Source organism: Engystomops pustulosus, chromosome 3 (assembly GCF_040894005.1).
Source record: "Engystomops pustulosus chromosome 3, aEngPut4.maternal, whole genome shotgun sequence".
NCBI classification, from domain to species: Eukaryota; Metazoa; Chordata; class Amphibia; order Anura; family Leptodactylidae; genus Engystomops; species Engystomops pustulosus.
The window spans coordinates 187,011,905-187,034,170 of NC_092413.1; the positions used below are offsets into that span (position 1 = coordinate 187,011,905).

Genomic DNA, 22,266 nt, shown 5'->3' on the forward strand with positions numbered 1-22,266 from the left:
CTCTGCCCAATAACCAGATAGAGGTGAAATTGAGCCGTGTGGTTTCTTTTTGATAGAGAGCCATTTTTCTGATGCTCTTAGTTTCCCATTAGGTCATTATGCCTGCGAGTCCCTTTTGGATAGGTGACCACATGCAAATGTTTTCAAAACTTGTTCTGTGTGTATGCCCGGCATTTGTATAGGGCAAGTGTTTTAGAATAAACTTGCTAGTGAGAAATGGGCCTTAACCAAATGAATGACTCAGACACAATATAAAATTAGTTTAAGGTTTTATTAAAGTACCTAACATCACATCATAAAAGAAAATCACAGAAAATCTAACCCTAAAGCAATAACATGGTGTTAGGGACCAATATGTATGGGAAGCGGACGGAAATTTTTTTGGGTTTGTCTACAATGGTAACAATTTCTTGGTCATAGTCGGCGTCACTGTGGAACCTTCTTAAAAACTTGTTTGCAGGCTACACCTCCCACACGCATCTCCTAGGAGAAAAAACACAAGCATAAATGTTAGGGTAGTAAATAAGATGGTGAAAAATGATCAAACGTATGGAATTAAGGTCTAATTTAGAGTTTCCCACACCAGTGGTGAACTGGCGCCCTTACATGTGGCTTCCTGACCGTTTGCAGATCCAGACATATTTTTGCACTGATGTCACCAGGTATGCTATAATATGGCTAAAACATCACTAGGAATAAACTCTATGCCAAAAGCCTCATCACATGATCAGATCTGTATGGACATTGCCTATTTTTATCATTAACTGCCACACAACATCCACAACTGGAGAAGAAAGCAGCAAACTATAGAAACTTGAGAACCCATCTGTAATTTAACTGGGTACCAGATGTTGGGTTACCATTTACCTAGTTAGGAGACAGTTTAGTTTGGGAATTTTTTTTTCTCCATTCCCACATTCCTTTTCTTATTTCTTTATAGACATAGCTCAATCAGGGCTTGTAATTTGTACATATGGGGGGTCATTTATCATGCAATGGCGCATGGTGCGCCAGCACGGGATAAAAAACTGGTATACAAGCTCCCCTGTTATAGGGGAACTGTGTGAGAAAAAAAATGCATTTTTGTTACAGCAAATTCTCAAACCTGTAAATTTTATTTTATTTGATCATTTATTTTGTGGGGAATGCAACAGTTTTTACTATTTTATCTATATTTTTGCTTATTTTTTTCCTTTTTTTGAAATGTTTGCTGTAGTTCTTCAAGTACACCTTTGTCTGTGCCTTGTGTATCTTTATTTTCCAGGAGTTCTGTGCAACTTGTCACTTATGCATCACCCTTTATGTTTCTTTTTGCGACTTTTTAGGTGCAAAAGGAAAGTTTTTTTTTCTTGAACATGTTTTAACATTTAAATTGGAATGAGTTGACATGCTTTAAGGCTGTGTTCACACCTGGCGTTTACATTGCTTTTTTAAACACATTGGAGAAATGCATGCGTTTTACATTTTGCCATGTGTTTGGTTGGTTAGAAAGTGTTTTTTCTTCATTGCTGGAAGTGTAAGCAGCTGCGAAAGTGTTGCTTACATTTACAACAAACCAATTAAACACATGGAAACATGTAAAACGCATCCCAAATGTCACATGTGACAGAACCGTCGTATCTCCCTGTGGTGTGCCTAAAGTGCTTAAAATGCAAAATTTACAGTGTATGGCTAAATTCACACTGCCGTGAGCCCGCCGCACAGTAGCACGGCGGGCACACGGCATTGGGGGGAGAGGAGGAGGAGGTGAGCGCAGCTCACCCCCGTCCCTCTCCATAGGAATTAATGGCGCAAGGTGCCGTAATACGGGGAAAGATAGGACATGTCCTATCTTTCCCCGGGCTACGGAGCGGTACGCACGTGTGCTGCACCGTACCGCTCCCGTACAGGGCCGTGAGCCCATAGAAGTGTATGGGGGGATGTACATCGGCCGTATATACGTCGGCCGTATATACGTCCCCCATACTGTAGTGTGAATGTAGCCTAAGTATGTACTCCTGTACATAACCACCTCACCTTTGTCCAGCTTCATTTGAGACATTTGCAACAAAAAGTCTTTAAAAAAAAAGACAAAAGTTTCACCTAACAGGACAGGAGAAACTATACATGTATCACAAAAAAAGACATGATCATACATAAGGCGCAAAAAAGTGTAAATTATACACCAAAAAAACCCTAACATGCATGTCTGACATATGACTTTTTCATCCCTTTATACCCCCTACCCTCTGTACCCAGTGTATCTTTTTATTCCTTTTTGACTGGGTACAAAGGGGGATTTAAAGAGTTGCCCCATGATAGATGATAAATGTCCATGTGCACTGACTTGTTCATGATATGGCATTCTTCAAGGTCTCTCTTATGTGCAATGCTCCACTTCATTGTGCATCTTAAAGGATATCTACCATCAGATTACTGGTGGTAGAGTGTCCTAATTCTGCTCCTCATTCCGTCTAAGGGATGGGGGGGGGGGGGGACAACGACTGTTTTTTACATGATTTCTGGCATCTTTAATAATGAAATATGAACTTGAGGCCCTCAGGTTGACAGCCCCCAAGCGCCTCTCAGCTTCCCAGGCTTTTAATTTACGCACACCCCTGCTGCAAGCCCCCTCCTGCATCCGGCTGGGGAATTAGGATCCGGCCAGTGACATCAGAGCCAGGGCGTGGCGATATCGGGGCGCGAGCCCACACCTAGCTCCCCGGCCGGAGGCGGCTTGCAGCGAGGGGTGCATAAATTAAAAGCCGAGAAGCGCTTGGGCACTGTCAGCCTGAACGTCTCCTGCTGGTATACAAAGTTAATATTATAATGTTATAAAACATACCAGAAAACTTGTAGAAAACAGTCCCTCCATCCCCTAGACAGAACGAGCAACCTCATTAGGAATCTGGTGGTAGACGTCCTTTAAGTATACAACTGGCAAGTCTCTATGAGAATATCACTAAAGGGCTGTATTTGTCTTCCTACACATGAATCTGTATTATGATTTATTTTAAACTAAAAAAAAATTGACTTCTGCCGGGATTGACAAAGGAATGACTCATTCTACCACTGCTCTTTATAAACACGTATTTTTGCTTCAGAAATCTACAGTTTGTGCTTTCGTTAAAGAATTCTAAAGATGAGAGGAACATGAAAGAAGATATTTCGTAATAGACGCGGCCTCAGCCGAGGAAAGGGGACAATGGGGTCTTTGTGTGTGAAGTCTGTTGGTTAAACACTGCTCTTGTCCAACCAAAAGCTTTCATCTCGAGGGTCTAGCATGTATTGAATACGCAAAGCAAGACCTTTAACGTTCCTGAATGTATAACCTTCCCCTAATATGGGACATAATTAGAAGGAAAAATCTTTTGGATGAAGACTAAATGGAACCATTAGCTGCAGAAATGCACTTATTAGTAGCAAATACAGGGAACAACATTTTATGGGAAAAAATGCAGCAATTTTTTTTAAATCAATTTTTCTTAACTGACTGAAACCCACAGAAGACTTCAGGTTTTCACTCACCACTTTTTTATTATTTCATTATTATATTGTATATACTGTATGAGGACTTGTTTCTTCAGGATAAATTGTACTTCCTGGTGGCACCATTTAATATTGCATACAATGTTTTTGGAAACTGGAAAAAATAATGTTAAATTGCCGTTTTGTTACTGGCTTTGTTTTTTTTTGGCTCTCACTGGGGGCTCCAGATGACGCTGCCCCTTTATTCTTTGGACGAGTATGATCACAGAGATACCAAATTTATATAATTATTGATGTTTTTCAATACCTTTAAAAAATTAAAAATCTTAAAAACAAAAACTCTCAGCATCACCATATTCTGAAAGCAATAACATTTTTATTTCGGGTTATGGAGCTAGGTACGGTGTCCTTCTTTGCAGGATCGACTAATGTTTTCAGTGAAACTATAGGACATATGGATAACTTATAAATTCAGCTTTTGATGGTGCAATAGCAAAAAGAGTGGCACCTCAGACATTTGTAATTTGTCTTTTATTTTAGTATATTTTTAAAAAAATGCTATTTATCAATTTTGCTAAAAAATTTTGATACTACTGTATTGCACTCAGGTCCGCCCAGTACTGGGCATACCCGGGCACTCCTGGGGGGCCCACATCAGGCTGTACATAAGGACTCCATGGGGGGTTAAGGGGGCTGTATCTTATATATCCATAGGGGGTGAGGAGGGAAGTATATAAAACAACCATGAGGCAGCTGTTTGGCATGATAAACTAGGGAACAGGAGAATGTTTTAGTTTCAGAATTTTTAATGCCACCATGTAAGCTCACTGCAAAGGGAAAGGGGCCTGTCGCCCAGCGGCCTCCTGAAACCTGGAACCGACCTCGATTGCACTATATTTCATTTTTTCTACTTTCCTATTCGACCCTGCCTCCAAGATTAAGAAACACAATTGTGAAAACTTACAGGGTGCAAAAACCCTCAGCCCTTACCATAGAGGCTTGATAAAGCTGTACTGCATACCGGATTTCACAGACTAAAGACTGCATGCGGAAAAATTTGTGGCCAAACCGGGACCTAGCTGGGTGGTTGCAGTGCAAAATATAGGACATGTGCTACACCATAGGATGATTGGCTTTCTATGGAGAGGGGAGTGGTAAGGAGTGCGGCCCCTTCCTCCTGTACCAGGCCTAAGGGGTGCAAGGGGCCTAAACACTGTGCTGGAGACAGGACTCTAAGGACCATACCAATATATGGAGCAAGGTGCCTCTGTACAGTGGGGTTGGCCCCAGGGGAAGCAGGGACTCATTGTATCATATACAAATATGATGGTGGAATTCCTTTCTCTGGAACAGTATTCAGTCTGTGACCACACAGAGTTTATGGAATGATCATGTTCATCTGAAAAAGGGTTTTCAGGGATAATGATTAATTATATATCCAAAGGAAAAGTCATCAAAATCAGTTTGATGGACCCCCCCAAATCAGTCCCAGAATAACATAAGAGAGACAGCAGTCTGGCTCCATTCTATGTGTAGTGGACAGCCACAGGAACTGCAACTGAACTCCTATACATTTAAAGGGGTTGGCCACTTACTTCATGTTTTTTGTAATGTGTGTGTGTTAGTGTGGGGGGAAAGGTAATTAGGCAATTAACCAATATACATCTATTAAAAGTTCTGCTCCGCTTTCTTGATATGCTTTTTTGCCAGGACCTTTAGATAGTATTCATGAATATAAAAGAGTAAGGTCCTGGAAGGGCAATTGGTCATTAGATTAGAAATCACATGACACAGGGAACAGTTTTCTCATCGGCAATAGCACGAAGATCCGGCAGGGAATGCTGGGAGATGCCGGGCTTTATCCGTGATGAGAGCAGGATCGTGGAGAGGTAAGTAAGTAAGGTCCGGGAGAGAGGGAAGGGCTGGCGCAACAGAGAGGGGAATGGGTGCGCCTGCAATCCAAGATGGGGATCGCTGGGGCGCCCGTGACAACCAGTTACATTATAGTAACCAACAAAGGCTCTGGCTGGCATGGATTCAATATTCTAGCGCACAGCATACCTGTTTCTGTGCATCTCACTTGACTGCACAATATATAAAGACTGGCATATTAAACTTCTAGAACTAGAGTTGCTTTATTATAATGTTTCATTTTGGGGCAGTAATAAAAAGCTGGTAGTATAATTGAATATACCTTTGGAGACTAGTGATCCTTTTGGTTTACAAGGCATCCAGCCTTAAAAGGGTATTCCCATTTTAGCAAATTAACATTATTGTTTGTGTTATAAAAAGTTATACAATTTTCCAATATACTTTCTGTATCAATTCCTCATGGTTTTCTAGACCTCTACTTGCTGTCATTCTATAGAAAGCTTCTAAGTTTACTTCAAGAGGACAGAAATCTGACCATGGTCACACAGGTGCACGGCTCGTTATATCACAAAGTGCTGATTACCCTCTGTGCTACTAACGAGTTGTGCACCTGTGTGACCATGGTCAGACTTCTGTCCACTGCAACTAAACATAGAAGCTTCCTATAGATTCTATATTTATTTGTTTCCTGCATAGAATATGGCTTGGAAAGCAGCCTTAAATGGTCATATATATTGATGGTCAGATTGATTGACCTATATTAAGGATAGCTCATGAATATCAGAATGGCAGGACTCCCACAGGTCAGCTTACATAGCATCTAATTCACATAAAATGGAGCAAAAAACAAACAGCTCCGTTCACAATGTGGTGGTCAGACCAGGTTACTGCAGATTAACTCCCATTCAATTGAATAGGAGCATAGCTGTGACTCGGCTCATCCACCGGATGGAGAGTGTCTGCTTTTTGTTCCACTCTCTGTTTATCATCTGATCTTTGGGGGTGGCTAAGTGTAGGGCCCCCAATCTAATTTTTAGCGTCCATCATATGGATCACTTTTCGATATTCTTATCTCATTTATATATTAATAATTTTAAGTCAACTATACAAAACAAAGCGAAAGGTTCTGTACCAGGTGTAATTCATTTCCTTCCACCCACTGTGTCCAGCCACGGCCTTCTTTTTCGCCTTTCTGCTCACATACCAGCTTGTCACCTTCCCATTTCACCGTTGTCTAAAGAAAATGGATAAAATAAGACAGAATAACATAACTATATTGTTTTGCACATCATCAGGGCTCCACATTGACATTATAGCATACGATGCTTTATAGTTGAGTCGTCTATGACTCATATACTTTGATTAAAAGCATATGGCCTGCTACATATTTTATACTCATGTAACATCAAACCACAGCAAGAAATCCAAGCAGTCGTGCCAAATAGATATTCATCTGTCCATCCCTGGCTATACATGCTTGAATGATTTACACTGTCATATTTGAACCTAAACCTCTTGAATTATGTACTGGTTGAGTAAGTGGCCATGTTTGTATAGCTGTATGTATATAATCCTAATAGCTGTATGTATAAAATTCTAATAGACCAATCAACCACATGAATTAAAGTGTCTTGTAACACAATTCCCTATCCACTTGTCCTAGATGGGCATACAGACAGTATATAGGTCTGATGTCCATGGTGGGACACTGAATGGGACTCAGACAATGGAGGACTTTGTATCACCTGACGTTATGTTATTGTTAATACACTTGCATGGTTTCTATGTTATACCATTTTACAACTTCCTTGAATTGCCCCAACAGCATCTTTTTTTATCCAGGATGTCCAATTTTGTAGGTTACTTTATAATTTATACCAAGCCTTGGGAAGCCTCTGTATGTATATTTCCATGTAAGCAGGGTATAGCTGTAGTGTCTGGATAGATCCCTACCCTGCACAGACTTACACAGCTCGATTAAGGATTATCTCAGACTTGTCATCACCTTTGTCCTTTCCCCTCTGGTGTACGTGGAGTGACCTTTGGAATATTAACTTAAGTGCTAAAATATTATGTAGGAGATCACTAGTAACTGTTCTGCGAGTACTATACATACACTGCTGGCCCATGTATATTAAAGTTTTTCTGGACTAAAAATATTGATACCATATCCGTAGAATAGGTCAGTAATATCATATTGGTGAGGGTCTGGCACCCAGCATCTCCACAGAGAAGGAAACAGAAGCAAGAATACAGTGTTTTAGTCACAGCAGATACCTGCCAGCCAGTTCCCAGTCATTTGAATGAGAGCCAAGCTGCAGTGACTCGGTCCAGCCACTACATTGAGTATGGAGCTGTCTGCTTTATTTTTAAATGTCTTTTTAGCAGCTGCTGAGAAGAGGGGATATGTGGAGGTTCTGGGTGATGAAGATTCATCTATACATTGAAATCAATCATAAGGCAGCTATTCATAATTGGTTTCGATTTCAAATCTGGTGCAATGGTTGTACTAATTCTGGAGCTTTTTGTGCCAGAGGGTCTTAAGTTTAAAAATTGGCCCCAATGTCAAAAAATACTTTGCATAAAAGTTATTGTCCCAGTGTAACAACATAAAGACAGAAGTGCATAGTTGTTAGGGGTCTTCGAGACCCTAATTTATCATACCTACACAGGGTTATCTACTTTGTACTTGGTTTTCTCTATCAATCCCATAGAAACTGTGCAACCATTGCTCCATTCAAGCAAAGAACATGAGATCCCTATTTTCGTGCCTTATTAGGATCTAGGTGGTGGGACCCCAGGGATCACATATTCGTCTGCTGTCCACCGCAATCCCTCACTGATCAAGTATAAGGGGGTCTGTCAAAGTCTGATTTAAATGGAGTGGTGGTGCACATGCTTGAACAGTACTCCATCACATCTATGGGACCTCAGAAGATAACTCTACTAGAAGTCCTACAGAAGTGAATGGAGTTAGCGGGAATACTTGTGGGCCCCAATTCTAGTGATTTCTAGGAGTCCCAGTGACCACCCCCAACAGTCAGAAAGTTATGGTCTATCTTTTGGCTAAGATCTATTGAAGATTTTTATGTCAACTGAAATCTGTACAAGATGTATTTTTTTTCACTCTGTTTGTTTGGCAGATGCGTATCATTAGCAGCATGACTAGGACTTCCCAAACAGAGATAACTTGACCCGGGGTGAACAAACTAAGGGAAATGAGTGTTTACAATAGAGGAGTGGGAGGCCGGACCCTGTGCACTTGGCAGAAGACATCTGGATGTTCTGAGCACATACATCATTGAGGTCATGTCTTGTATATTCTGTTATCATCAAAAATGACTGCACAGTAATTACTTAAAGGACACATAATGACCCTGGAACATTTTTCTGCCTACGGTAGTTAATTATAATTACCTAAACTCAAGGATGACCTCCCATTGTACCCTCACACTGTATACACAACATATATCTTTAAAAAAAGGAGCAATGAGGGAAAGAGCTCAGATTTGTGTCCTCTTCTTTTTCTTTGGGCAAAGCCAAATAAAATGTAGACATGGTGGTTTCATTTCTCTTCCTCATTTTCTTGTAGCAATTATACTTTCCTAGCTGCATCGTAAATGTTTTATCTTTCAATAAAATTAGGTAAATAAAAATAATCCAAAAATAAAATGTAAATATCCATACGGTTATATAAAACTGAATGAGCTTGTTGGTTGCTGCCGGAGAGACATGTTGGTGAGACTCCATAGCGTCTTCCCACTCCTCCTCATCAATGGATGGAATGAGACCCCTGCCAAACATTTGCATGTTTGAACCAAATAAGATTTACATACTGGAGAGATGCCAACTACTTCGGACCTTGGGTGACTAGTAAACCCTCCTTTGATAAAATACACATGCTTACATCTCTGACATGTTGGCAAAACTGACCAGTTTCAGACACTGGCACATGTCCTTAGTCATGGACCTTAGGCTACATTCACACTGCCGTATGGGGGACGTATATACGGCCAACGTATATACGGCCGATATTCCTTCCCCATAGACGACAGTGGCCGCACGGCGCCCTACGGGAGCAGTACGGTGCAGCACATGTGCGGCACCGTACCGCTCTGTACCCCGGAAAAAGATATCCTATCTTTCTCCGTAGTACGGCGACGCGCGCCATATCTTCCTATGGAGAGGGGCGGGGTGAGCTGCGCTCGCCTCCTCCTCCTCCTCTCCCCGTGCGCTGCCGTTGCCCGGTATGGTACGGCGGGCAACGGCAGTATGAATGCAGCCTTATTCCCCAAGAGAGATTTCATTGGTATCTCATGATACCCTAGCATTTGCTTGATCAATTTTCACCCCTGGATCCTCACCTTTTAGAGAGGCAGGAGGAAGGGAGTACTGGCATGGGAACCACAACATCTGCCTAATAATGCAAGGTTACCCAGGTAATGCATCTGATGTGCTCCTGTGTTTCCGCTAGTAGCCAGTGTCTTACAAGTCTCAATTGTCCCATCATGTGATGCACTTAAAAATATCTAACATCCAAATCAAGCATGATAATCCAGGGACACTTACACATAAATCCAGGAATCCTGGGTCATAGCACACGTTTGTGTGAAAGTAGCCTAAGCCTGTGAAGCTACAGCATGGAGGGGCTCTGGTAATGCCCCCAGGAGCCCTTCAGTCTAATCTGCAGAATTTCAAGAAGTAAGCTGGCCATGGATAACAAATATGAGAAGATTACCACAGTCATGGTGCCTGGATCTATGAGCAAGTTTCCAGCTTTATCATGGTAGATTTCCTTAAAAGCCAGGCAGGGCTGCACCAGCTAAACCATGAGGCCTCTGTAGTAGGACACAATTTAGCCCTTGCTGACCTACATTTGGACAACATCATTGATAAAGGAGAACAATAACTTTAGTAAGTATAAATCAGTAAGACTATTCAGGTATGAATTAATCTGAACATCATGAATACTGAAAGAAGGATTTTAGAAAACAAACATACACTAAAGATATATTAGTTTGCATAAAAACAAGACTGGATTTGGTTTGCCTACCAAGCCAGGTAAGAGAAATATTAACATTTAGAGCCTTTTCTGCCACCATTGATAAACATTATAGAAATGTGCCCCACCAACTGTGCATCCAGTTAAAATATCCAAAATGTGTATAATACTTTTATAGACTGTAAGCTCTTGTATCAACCCCTCATCCTCATAGACTGTAAGCTCTTGTGTCACCCCCTCATCCTCATAGACTGTAAGCTCTTGTGTCACCTCCTCATCCTCATAGACTGTAAGCTCTTGTGTCACCCCCTCATCCTCATAGACTGTAAGCTCTTGTATAATTGCCTCATCCTCATAGACTGTAAGCTCTTGTGTCACCCCCTCATCCTTATAGACTGTAAGCTCTTGTGTCACCCACTCATCCTCATAGACTGTAAGCTCGTGTCACCCCCTCATCCTCATAGACTGTAAGCTCTTGTGTCACCCCCTCATCCTCATAGACTGTAAGCTCTTGTATAATCGCCTCATCCTCATAGACTGTAAGCTCTTGTATCACCCCTCATCCTCATAGTCTGTAAGTTCTTGTGTCACCCCCTCATCCTCATAGACTGTAAGCTCTTGTGTCACCCACTCATCCTCATAGACTGTAAGCTCTTGTGTCACCCCCTCATCCTCATAGACTGTAAGCTCTTGTGTCACCCCCTCATCCTCATAGACTGTAAGCTCTTGTATAATCGCCTCATCCTCATAGACTGTAAGCTCTTGTATCACCCCTCATCCTCATAGTCTGTAAGTTCTTGTGTCACCCCTCATCCTCATAGACTGTAAGCTCTTGTGTCACCCCCTCATCCTCATAGACTGTAAGCTCTTGTATAATCGCCTCATCCTCATAGACTGTAAGCTCTTGTGTCACCCCCTCATCCTCATAGACTGTAAGCTCTTGTATCACCCCTCATCCTCATAGTCTGTAAGTTCTTGTGTCACCCCTCATCCTCATAGACTGTAAGCTCTTGTGTCACCCCCTCATCCTTATAGACTGTAAGCTCTTGTGTCACCCACTCATCCTCATAGACTGTAAGCTCTTGTGTCACCCCCTCATCCTCATAGACTGTAAGCTCTTGTGTCACCCCCTCATCCTCATAGACTGTAAGCTCTTGTATAATCGCCTCATCCTCATAGACTGTAAGCTCTTGTATCACCCCTCATCCTCATAGTCTGTAAGTTCTTGTGTCACCCCTCATCCTCATAGACTGTAAGCTCTTGTGTCACCCCCTCATCCTCATAGACTGTAAGCTCTTGTATAATCGCCTCATCCTCATAGACTGTAAGCTCTTGTGTCACCCCCTCATCCTCATAGACTGTAAGCTCTTGTGTCACCCCCTCATCCTCATAGACTGTAAGCTCTTGTATCACCCCTCATCCTCATAGTCTGTAAGTTCTTGTGTCACCCCTCATCCTCATAGACTGTAAGCTCTTGTGTCACCCCCTCATCCTTATAGACTGTAAGCTCTTGTGTCACCCACTCATCCTCATAGACTGTAAGCTCTTGTGTCACCCCCTCATCCTCATAGACTGTAAGCTCTTGTGTCACCCCCTCATCCTCATAGACTGTAAGCTCTTGTATAATCGCCTCATCCTCATAGACTGTAAGCTCTTGTATCACCCCTCATCCTCATAGTCTGTAAGTTCTTGTGTCACCCCCTCATCCTTATAGACTGTAAGCTCTTGTGTCACCCACTCATCCTCATAGACTGTAAGCTCTTGTGTCACCCCCTCATCCTCATAGACTGTAAGCTCTTGTGTCACCCCCTCATCCTCATAGACTGTAAGCTCTTGTATAATCGCCTCATCCTCATAGACTGTAAGCTCTTGTATCACCCCTCATCCTCATAGTCTGTAAGTTCTTGTGTCACCCCCTCATCCTCATAGACTGTAAGCTCTTGTGTCACCCCCTCATCCTCATAGACTGTAAGCTCTTGTATAATCGCCTCATCCTCATAGACTGTAAGCTCTTGTGTCACCCCCTCATCCTCATAGACTGTAAGCTCTTGTATCACCCCTCATCCTCATAGTCTGTAAGTTCTTGTGTCACCCCTCATCCTCATAGACTGTAAGCTCTTGTGTAATCGCCTCATCCTCATAGACTGTAAGCTCTTGTGTCACCCCCTCATCCTCATAGACTGTAAGCTCTTGTGTCACCCCCTCATCCTCATAGACTGTAAGCTCTTGTGTCACCCCCTCATCCTCATAGACTGTAAGCTCTTGTATCACCCCTCATCCTCATAGACTGTAAGCTCTTGTGTCACCCCTCATCCTCATAGAATGTAAGCTCTTGTGTCACCCCTCATCCTCATAGAATGTAAGCTCTTGTGTCACCCCTCATCCTCATAGAATGTAAGCTCTTGTATCGCCCCTCATCCTCATAGTCTGTAAGTTCTTGTGTCACCCCTCATCCTCATAGACTGTAAGCTCTTGTGTAATCGCCTCATCCTCATAGACTGTAAGCTCTTGTGTCACCCCTCATCCTCATAGACTGTAAGCTCGTGTCACCCCCTCATCTTCATAGACTGTAAGCTCCTGTGTCACCCCTCATCCTCATAGAATGTAAGCTCTTGTGTCACCCCTCATCCTCATAGTCTGTAAGCTCTTGTGAGCAGGGCCCTAACTCCTATTGTACTCTGTAATGTAATATTATATTTGTATATGTCCCCTATGAGCACTACGGAATTTTGGTTAAGGCTCATCTGGCATCCAAAGTTTGGAATGATATGGCGGCACTAATTCCATCATGTCCTATATACATTTGTATTCACACTACCAAGCATGAAGTGGAGACAGATTGTTACAGCGTGTAGGACAGGAGGACATATGAAAGAACATCTCTTATGCAATGGTGCAAAGTTCATGGATTCGCCTTCCAGCAGAGGTGGTAGGGACTAGTACACTAAGGGAATACAGAACTAATCTTCTCTATAAGGCACCCATTGTTAAATAAATGGGCTAATCTGGCCTTAATTCTTACCATGCATTTGCGATCATCTACTCCAGACAAATCCTCTTCAAACTCCTTTCCCACATCGAACTCCATGATGTAGTTTCTAAAAGTGCTCAGAGTTTTAATGACCATGTGCTCACCGTTCTGAGTGATATCTTTGTCTGGTTTTAGTAGAGTGGCAATTTTCCTGATGGCTACATTGACATCTGTAGAGGAAAGAACAGAGAAGAGATCTTATTGCCTTTCCAGGGAGACATAACCCGATTGCCCTCAGGAATGTCTTCCGTGTTCTTAATCTGTGGGATGTATCCTACTCAAATAAACATTCCAATTTACTTATTTTATGTGATCTGAAACTTATAATGTATTGTGGAGGAAAGAGGCTTAGGTCAAATAAGCTTACATTTACCTTATTCTTAGCATTATGACATAGGGAAGGATATTATAAAAATGTTTATCCAGCCCTTCTCCTACTAGTGCTGATTCATACTCCTACAGATGTGACCTCCCATAGCATGACCCCTTGTTTGCTATTACACAGCCATGAGAGATCTTTATATAAGTTCATAATATCCACGTAAAAGTGGAAACAGAGCCAACTTGACCTTAGGTACCATCCACAATTCAGATCTATTACCACATCATTTACATAAGCTTTAAGTCACGCCTGTTATACCTTTTCAAATTGTATGGTATGTACAATAAGAGGCCATAAAGAATATGCTAATTGTATAATAAGGGATCTCCATAGAAAACATATACGTGGAATATATGGTTATATGCTCTAACCATGTAATTACAGACCAGTAAGCCTAATACCCATTGTGAGAGTTATATACAGTACAGTATCAATGGAAAATGTTATTAAAAGTGATAGCTACTGTGGTTTCAGACTGGAGTTCTCAGACTAACGGGATCTTTCAGATTAGATGAGTAGAAGCAGGGAAAGATAGGATAGGATAGGGAGCTGTTGATTCAGTTTTTTTGGATTTTGGAGTTTGACAATGTACTTTGTAGACATCTAATAAGTAAAATAAGGTCTAGGGTTTAGATTATATAATTTGTAATTGCAAACTGTTTCAAGGATCGTATCCAAAAGATAACAGTCAACAACTTCTACTCAGACTGGACCCTGGGCTTATGTGGTGTAACACAAGGTCCAGGACTCAGGTTTTTCAAATGGCAACAATCTCTACAGTACAATGCAGTCCATGTAAGGTGTTCATACATTACAAGCTGACACCAAGTATTTGACCATCCAATGAACTAATGAGGTTCCATGTGAGAAATCTAAAGTTATACACAAGTACTGATAATCTGAATGTATTTTCTAGAGGGAATAAAATTGAGAGACATTCATTGAAAAAGATCTAGATGTAGTTGTAGAGTATAGATGAAGGAACAGCACGCAATGTCTATCAGCTGCCTCAACAGCGTACAGAGTATTGTAGTGTATAAAACAAAGTTAAAGTGGTGGGGATATAGTACTACTGCTCCACAACTTATAAGTGAATCATTATCTAGAATATGCCCCAGCTCATTAAAAAGGATGTCTTGGAGTTAGAAGGGGTATGGAGGATCTCATTCATGAGGGAAGATTAAAAAAGACCTTCAAAGGGAAGGGAGACTGGATTGATTTACAGCAATCCCTATAATTATAATACATCATTCTACACTGCCGTAGCACTCCAATGACTTAGCCCACATGTTGTATCTTAGTTTCTTAAGAGGCAATAAAAATGGATAATAAAATAATATTGTAAACAGAAGCTGTGTAGAGAAAATAAAGTTTCACTCTCCAGATGAATTGTAAAACCATGGAATAGGCGACCTCAGGGGCAGGTCAAAGCACGATGGTTTTAAGAAAGGCTTAGACGATTTCTTAGAGCAGATTATACTTAAGGAAATGTATAGATTTCTTGTATAATTGTTGATCCAGTCTGAGCGCCCCTAGGAAGCAGAATAAAACCTTTCACTAATAGATCAGACTGACTCAAGCCCTATATAATTTTTCATTCATGAGATTTATGGACAAAGTCCACTTAGTTGTGTTACATAGTATCAGAGAGGATAAAGACTAAGTAACTATAATCACAACAATGGAGCTATGCATTTTTTCCTAAATGCCATATTTATGAAGGTTCAACAATCCTTTTACTAAGTGTCACGGGTGCTCCTGCGACCCACGTTTTGGGTCGCAGGCGCACCCGTGCTCCTCTCTGTGGAGGCTTCCCTGTCCGGGCTCACTTACCTTTCCACACTCCTTCTCTTGTCCCGGCTTCCCAGCGCGCCCCTGTTCTCTAGGGCGCACATGCGCCGCCACTTGCAAATTTAAAGGGCCAGCGTGCCACTAATTGGCGCTGGCCACTTCCCGGGATTCCTTAAACGCTGGCTTCTCCCAGGATTCCCCGCTGGATCTTTCCGTTATATGCCTCCTGTGTTTAATTCCCGTATGTTGACCTCCCGTTGTGCACCCGGACCTGTTCCCGATTCCGGTCCTTCGCTGCCAGCCCTGCCCTCCTGCTCCATCCCTGACCTTGAACCGTTGAAACCTGTATTGAACTACTGCCTGCCCCAACCACGAGATTGCCTGCCGACTTTGTACCTTGACCTTGGCTGCCACCACAGACAAGTCGCACCTGCGGAACGACGTGGTGGCACCAGGCCACAACAAGATCAACTCGTTTTGCAGAGAGCTCTGGTGAAAACCGGGTGCCACTTAGACTCCCGTCCCAGGTGTCGGCTTGTGTCATCGTCCGTGCTGGTCCAGGGGGTCCACTACCTCAGAAGCCTGACACTAAGTAAAGGAAAAATCTCCATTTATTTTGGTAAAAGGGCTGTGATTCTAAGTGACAGATAAACAGTTGTGACAGAAGGACTCATATTAACTTTTTTTGACATGTATAACCCAGTGATATAAAATAGTGGAGATCTGACTGAAAGCCGGGCTGTAAAGCCATGTTGAAGCGTACATGAAGAGGACAAAAAATGCAACCACTAATGTCTTTCTCGGTATGTAAGTGGAGTACATTCTCTAGCCCAATGTAATGTGGAAAACAACAGTACTTAGAATGCACTTTCTTCTCAATCATAGAACACAGAATTGTAACATGTTACTTCTTTGAGTACAAAAGGGTTAATAAAAAGCAATGTAACCTCATGACCAGATGGAAATAGCTAAGTGCTAAAGTAATGCCCTGCACCATCCACATACCTGACTATTACTTCTTACAACTTATATGTAACGTGGAAGGGGGCAGAGGTTTTGGTACTTGGCCCAGGAATCATATGAAGAGACCATTACTGTAATAGGCCTATAATTTTGCATTGGGATTCAGCAGCTCTGTAAGTTACACCTCTCTATACAGTAGGGATGAGTGGACCTTGTTAAAATCTTAAAAGTTTAAAAACCTGTTTTTAAAAATTGTGTTTATCATAAACAGTAACACCCACAATCAGTGTTGGCACCGATAGCTTGGTGGAGTGCATGCGCTGACTTTAACCAGCTACATGCCTACATTTTGGTGACGATCATCGCACCTCGTGATGTCACAGGGGAGTGCCAATCCTCCCCCAATTTGGGGTTGTGCATGTGCCACAGCTGGTAAGAGCCCGCGACATTTAAATAGATGTAAGAGTTTATGTGAATTTTCTGCACACAATTACTGTACATGGAAAATCTTCAAGTGAACATAGCCTTAAGTAGCATCTACCAACAGTTTTACTCACGGTAGACTAGTCCTACTAACCAGTTCATAAGGTATTGCTCTTCTCAGGACTTCTTTTATTATAACTCTATGAACCACGATCAGGACCGGATTTAGACAAAGTTGGGCTCTGGGTACAACTAAAAGTGGGGCCCCAAAATAAAACTATTTTATGAAAAGTCACAGTCAGTAAGAGGCTCCTATAGCCCTGCACAATAATAACACTTTGTAGTTACACACAGTAGCATGGTAAGGTAGTGTGTTATAGGGGATTCAAATATAGACAGATGATTGGTAGATGGATGACATAAGATAAATATGAAAGATGAATAGATTTATAGATAGATTTATAGGTGCATGAATATACAGTAGGTTGTAGATGGATACATGATATAAGAGATAGATATGAGAGACAGAACAATTAATTGATAGATGGATAGATAAGAGATAGACAAGTAGATGGAAGATATATAGATAAATAGACAAAAAGATATATATATATAGATATATATGAGATAGATGATAAGGATCTCCACCTGGGCATTCAACCAAGCGGTATTAAAGGAGAAATACATCCTTTGCCCATAAAAATCCACATACAGGGGGGCCCTTTAGGACAGGGGGCCCTGGGCAAGTGCCCAGTTTGCCACCCCCTAACGCCGGCGCTGGCCACGGCAATATGGAGAGGGAATAAGCCCCTACTTTGTAAGTAATTTGTGCTACAGAATTTTCTATGCGATTGGACAAGACAGGCAGATTAGCCTTAACTATACATGCACATCCATGGGTCTCCAGTGGTTGGGATCCTGTGGTTGGTTGTCCATCATCAGACCACTTTTGGTGGATACTAAGCGCTGCATCCCAGGAACACCCCACAAGATGCTTAGATATCTACACAGAAGAATTAGTCTATCCAGGATAAGCCATGACTACCAGATTGGTGGGGAGCAAACCCTTGAGATCCATGTGATGGTCATATAATAGCTGTTGAGATTATCCTTGGGGTAGGCCATAACTATATAATATGTGGGATCTGACCCCTTTGACAACTCAGTTCACAGAAAATCTATGTGAAGTGCATTGTGGGAACTGTAATCACATTTTATTTACATGCTATCATCCTTACTCAATGCTACAGCAATTGGTTGTGCACCAAGAATTTCCTTTAGTAAGTAAATAAAAAGAAACTTGAAACTTTACCAAAGAGGTTGTAGCTTTTCATTACACGATAATTAAGCTTTAAGTAGAACTGAATTTATGTAATTACTGCAGCATGTGAATAGGATTCTAGAAAACCCCCAATCACTTCAACACATGGCTGCAGCCTATGAATGAAGCTTTACAAAGGACGGCCTTGTTGATCAGGCATGTTGGATTTAAACGTACCTGATCCTCTGTTACCTAAGTTAATGAGATTACCCCATTCTCCCTAATGAAATGAACATGTACACTTGGCTGATCCAGGGGAATATTTTAGGGGAGATGGATAAGATAGTTGCTGACCGTAGCAGTATTGACTTTTTTGATACACAATTTTTTGGGATACACAATTTTTTTTATAATGCGGATGTAAAATACATGTATGTAAAATGGTCGCATTACAGTGTATGAAAAAAAAAAAATACCTGATTGAGGGGAATAAGGATTTTTAGTGGCATTTTCTTTAGTAGTGTAACATTTGTTCTGATGCAAAACCTATGGAGAAAATTCTAAGAAAATCTACCATCAAAATCCATCATGATAAACCAGGGGCACTTACTCATAGATCCAGGCAGTGTGACTGTGGTAATCTTCTTATATTTGTAATTCATGGCCTCCTTCTAAAATAAACTTTTACAATTATGCTAATATGCCAACAGGGCCCTGGGGGGGTGTTACCGGAGCCCCTCCGTGCTGTATCTTCACAGGCTCTTACACTCCCCATCCGCCCCTGCTCGCTCAGCACTTCTCCACTCATTCTGCTGTAATTTCATGGCAGCAGAGGAATTTTCAGCATACAGAGGGAGGGGGTGAAGTGCTCCTTACAAGTGTAACAGCCTGTGAAGCTGCAGCACGGAGGGGGCTCTGGTAGCATCATTTTAAAAGTTGGTTTTAGAAAGAAGGCCATGGATAACAAAAAAAAAATATTACCACAGTCATAGTGCCTGGATTTATATGTGAGCTTGGTTTATGAAACCTCATTTAGATATATTCTCTGTAAGAGAAAAACTACCATGAATGACCAACAAGTCACAGAAGCATTAAAAACAGAAATTCTGATGAACGCAGATTTTTTAATGCAGTATTAAAACATATAATTTACTCGGGGCCTTATTGTAAGTTTGGCGGTGCCGTTTTTTTTTAACATAATAAAACCATTAAAACACCAGCAAAAAAAAGCTGCAGAAATGCTTTGTGTGAATACAAACCTATTATAGGGAGTCCCCTACTTAAGGACACCTGACCCCTAGTTACAGACCGACATCTCTGGTCGATGTGACCTCTGGTGAAGCTCCCTGGATGTTACTACAGTCCCCGGCTGCAATGATCAGCTGTAAGGTGTCTGTAATTAAGTTTGTTTTGATAATCCTTGGTCCCATTACAGCCAAAAATTTTAAAAATCCAATTGTCCCTGGGACAAAAAATTTTTTTGTCTGGATCTACAATTATATACAGATCCGAATTACATACAAATTCAACTTAAGTACAACCTATGGTTCCATAGGTTTGTACTTAAGTTGAATTTGTATGTCATTCGGAACTGTATATTTTATAATTATCACTCCAGACAAAATTTTGTATGTAACCCGGGGTCCCCTATAGTATCAATACACATCCAGTAATACACGTGCAACTGCATTGTGGCTTGTACACACAGGACAGTATGACTGATGCTGCGTCTAGGTGAACAAAGACCACTTACTTACGCCCATGAATTAAAATGCTAAAAATACTACTCAAGCATTCATATTGTATATTTCAGTTCAATATTGGTCAAATTCAGGAAGTAAATTTTAAATTGTGAATACTATGGACCATTATTAGAGCACTTTGCTATACATTGCAGAGCTGGGAAGTGACGTCACTAAGTGCCTTTGTTTGAGTCCATTTGGTACAAGTGGGAACATTGGGCGTTAGTTGATGTACAGTTTAGTACTGCAGTAACCAGATGACTAAAAGTAGAATAAATCTTACATATCATTTTGTGCTGTATATGTGCTATACATTAGAATATGCAAATTTAGTAAACAATACATTAACGTAACACACTTGATGGCTATTCTCTATATAGCATCAGTGCCAAGTGTGTCATTTGCCAGAACTCAATTTTGAAGTCGGTTGTCTTACATGGGACTGCAGCTAAATCCACTATCCTGTGGTCAGATTTAGTTGGCTGTAAGGCTGAATTCACATTTGTACTATATTACAGCCACAAATTCTGTCCTGACGGCGTATCCAATAACCCAAACAATCACTATCATAGGGATCTATGATGCTGCTAGTACGGGTCAATAAACTCTGAAGATTTGTAGCTGTAATATGTTCTGTATAATATAAACGGATCACAAGAAGCTGATGTAGTCACATTTTAGCATCTATATTATGACCATAAAACCAAAACTTGTCGCTTCTACTAAACCAAACATAGACATCCATAGGTGATTACGGTGGCTGAGTTAGGTCATAAGTTCAAAGTATTGTGGCCCTAATAGAGGTCCTACTGTAGGGCCCCCTTTATAACAGTCTTACCCACATTAGGTCATTTCCGTAAACAAATTATAAAGCCCTTAAGAGTTAAATGAACATTTTGATCTGTTCCACTTCTCCCCAAAAATCTGCAAGATGAAAACCCTCTACAGTTTCCATCCGTCATCAGTTCTTTGTTGTTATATCCCTTAACATCTCACATGCAAAAACATCTTACGTGACATAAAACAAGAGCTCAAAACAAACAAACAATACAATATAGAATGCAATAAACAATGCAAAATTCTCTACAATCTACGTATTACATAAAATGTCTAATGAGGCCAAAATCATAGGAAAGGGAAGTGAAAACCGGAGTGATCATCCCAGTGCTGTAATATGAGATCTGGAGTGGGGGGAACGAAAAGTTGGAATTTTCAGATTAGGGAGAAACATTCCTGTTTGTGTAATGGATCTCGAGCGCTGTATCAATGATAGTATATATTTGTATCTATACAGGATCTCAGACTTTCACTAGTTAATGGGGCTGCACATTGATCTATAGAAAGTCAAACAAAACCTCTCATCACATTCCTGACTGCAGAGAGCAGGCGATTCTGCCAAAAACAAGACACCTGACGTCAAACCTGACTCACCAAGCGCCTTCAGATAATCCTCAAAATTCTCATTGCTTTGCATTTTCCAGTAGCCATTGAAGTCGATGGGCATGATTGCTGGGGAATAGCGGGGTCCTGGCTGCTGAGGCTGGAGGGCTAGTGTGTTCTGGCTCTGGAGGCACTGGGAGCTCTGGTGACTCCAATCCTGCTGTTAACTGAGCCCCTCCTAATTCTATCACAATGCAAGAAGTTACCTCCCACCCGCTGGACATCTCACAATGTGCACACATGCCTGGGCTCTGCACACTATTAGCCTGTTACATGATGTGCTAGCCCACTCCTTCTACTGATGCCAAGACACATGAGCAGAAAACATAAGAAACAGAGGCGAACATTTATTTATTGTTTTTTGGATCTTTCTTTTTATTGATTTTTTTATAAAAAATAACAAGTAACAGATACATCATTTGCAACAATCTATTTAATATAAATTTAATATAACTTGTACAGACAGTCCTCTACTTAAGGACACCCGAATTACGACGACCCCTAGTTATAGACGGAACCCTCTGCCCACTGTGACCTCTGGTGAAGTCTCTGGATGCTTTAAGGCACATTTACACGTTTAAGGCGCATTCACATGCGTTGCATCACGTTGTGCGTTACGTTTTTGACGTATTCCACTGGCTTCAGCCTTCATTACATGCTAAGGTTACATTGCGTTTTAGCAGATGCAGTGGAAACGCAGTGTAACCTCAACATGTGATCAAGGCTGAAGCCAGTGGAATGCATAAAAAATGTGACGCACAATGCGACGCTACGCATGTGAATGCGCCCTAAACGTGTGAATGCGCCCTTACTATAGTCCCAGGCTGCAATGATCAACTGTAAGGTGTCTGTAATGAAGCTTTATTGATAATTCTTGGTCCAATTACAGCA

General features: G+C 41.4%; 1 protein-coding gene across 1 annotated transcript; it reads right to left on the reverse strand.

Annotated features, from left to right (window-relative positions):
• Positions 1 to 252: 252 nt before the first annotated feature.
• RBP1 (retinol binding protein 1) lies at positions 253 to 21,574 on the reverse strand. Its single transcript, XM_072143339.1, has 4 exons — positions 21,367 to 21,574; positions 13,365 to 13,543; positions 6,473 to 6,574; positions 253 to 483 (listed from the first exon to the last, which is right to left on the reverse strand). Exons 1-4 carry the CDS (start codon positions 21,437 to 21,439, stop codon positions 427 to 429), a joined length of 411 nt encoding a protein of 136 aa, XP_071999440.1. The 5' UTR covers positions 21,440 to 21,574; the 3' UTR covers positions 253 to 426.
• Between the last annotated feature and the right edge of the window lie 692 nt (positions 21,575 to 22,266).

Excerpts from the sequence above, each read along its gene's own strand:
- RBP1 (XM_072143339.1), bottom strand. The coding sequence starts at position 21,439 with ATGCCCATCGACTTCAATGGCTACTGGAAAATGCAAAGCAATGAGAAT. Across the intron at positions 13,544-21,366 it reads GGATTATCTGAAGGCGCTTG|ATGTCAATGTAGCCATCAGG; the intron begins GTGAGTCAGGTT and ends TTTCCTCTACAG. Across the intron at positions 6,575-13,364 it reads TAGATGATCGCAAATGCATG|ACAACGGTGAAATGGGAAGG; the intron begins GTAAGAATTAAG and ends CATTTTCTTTAG.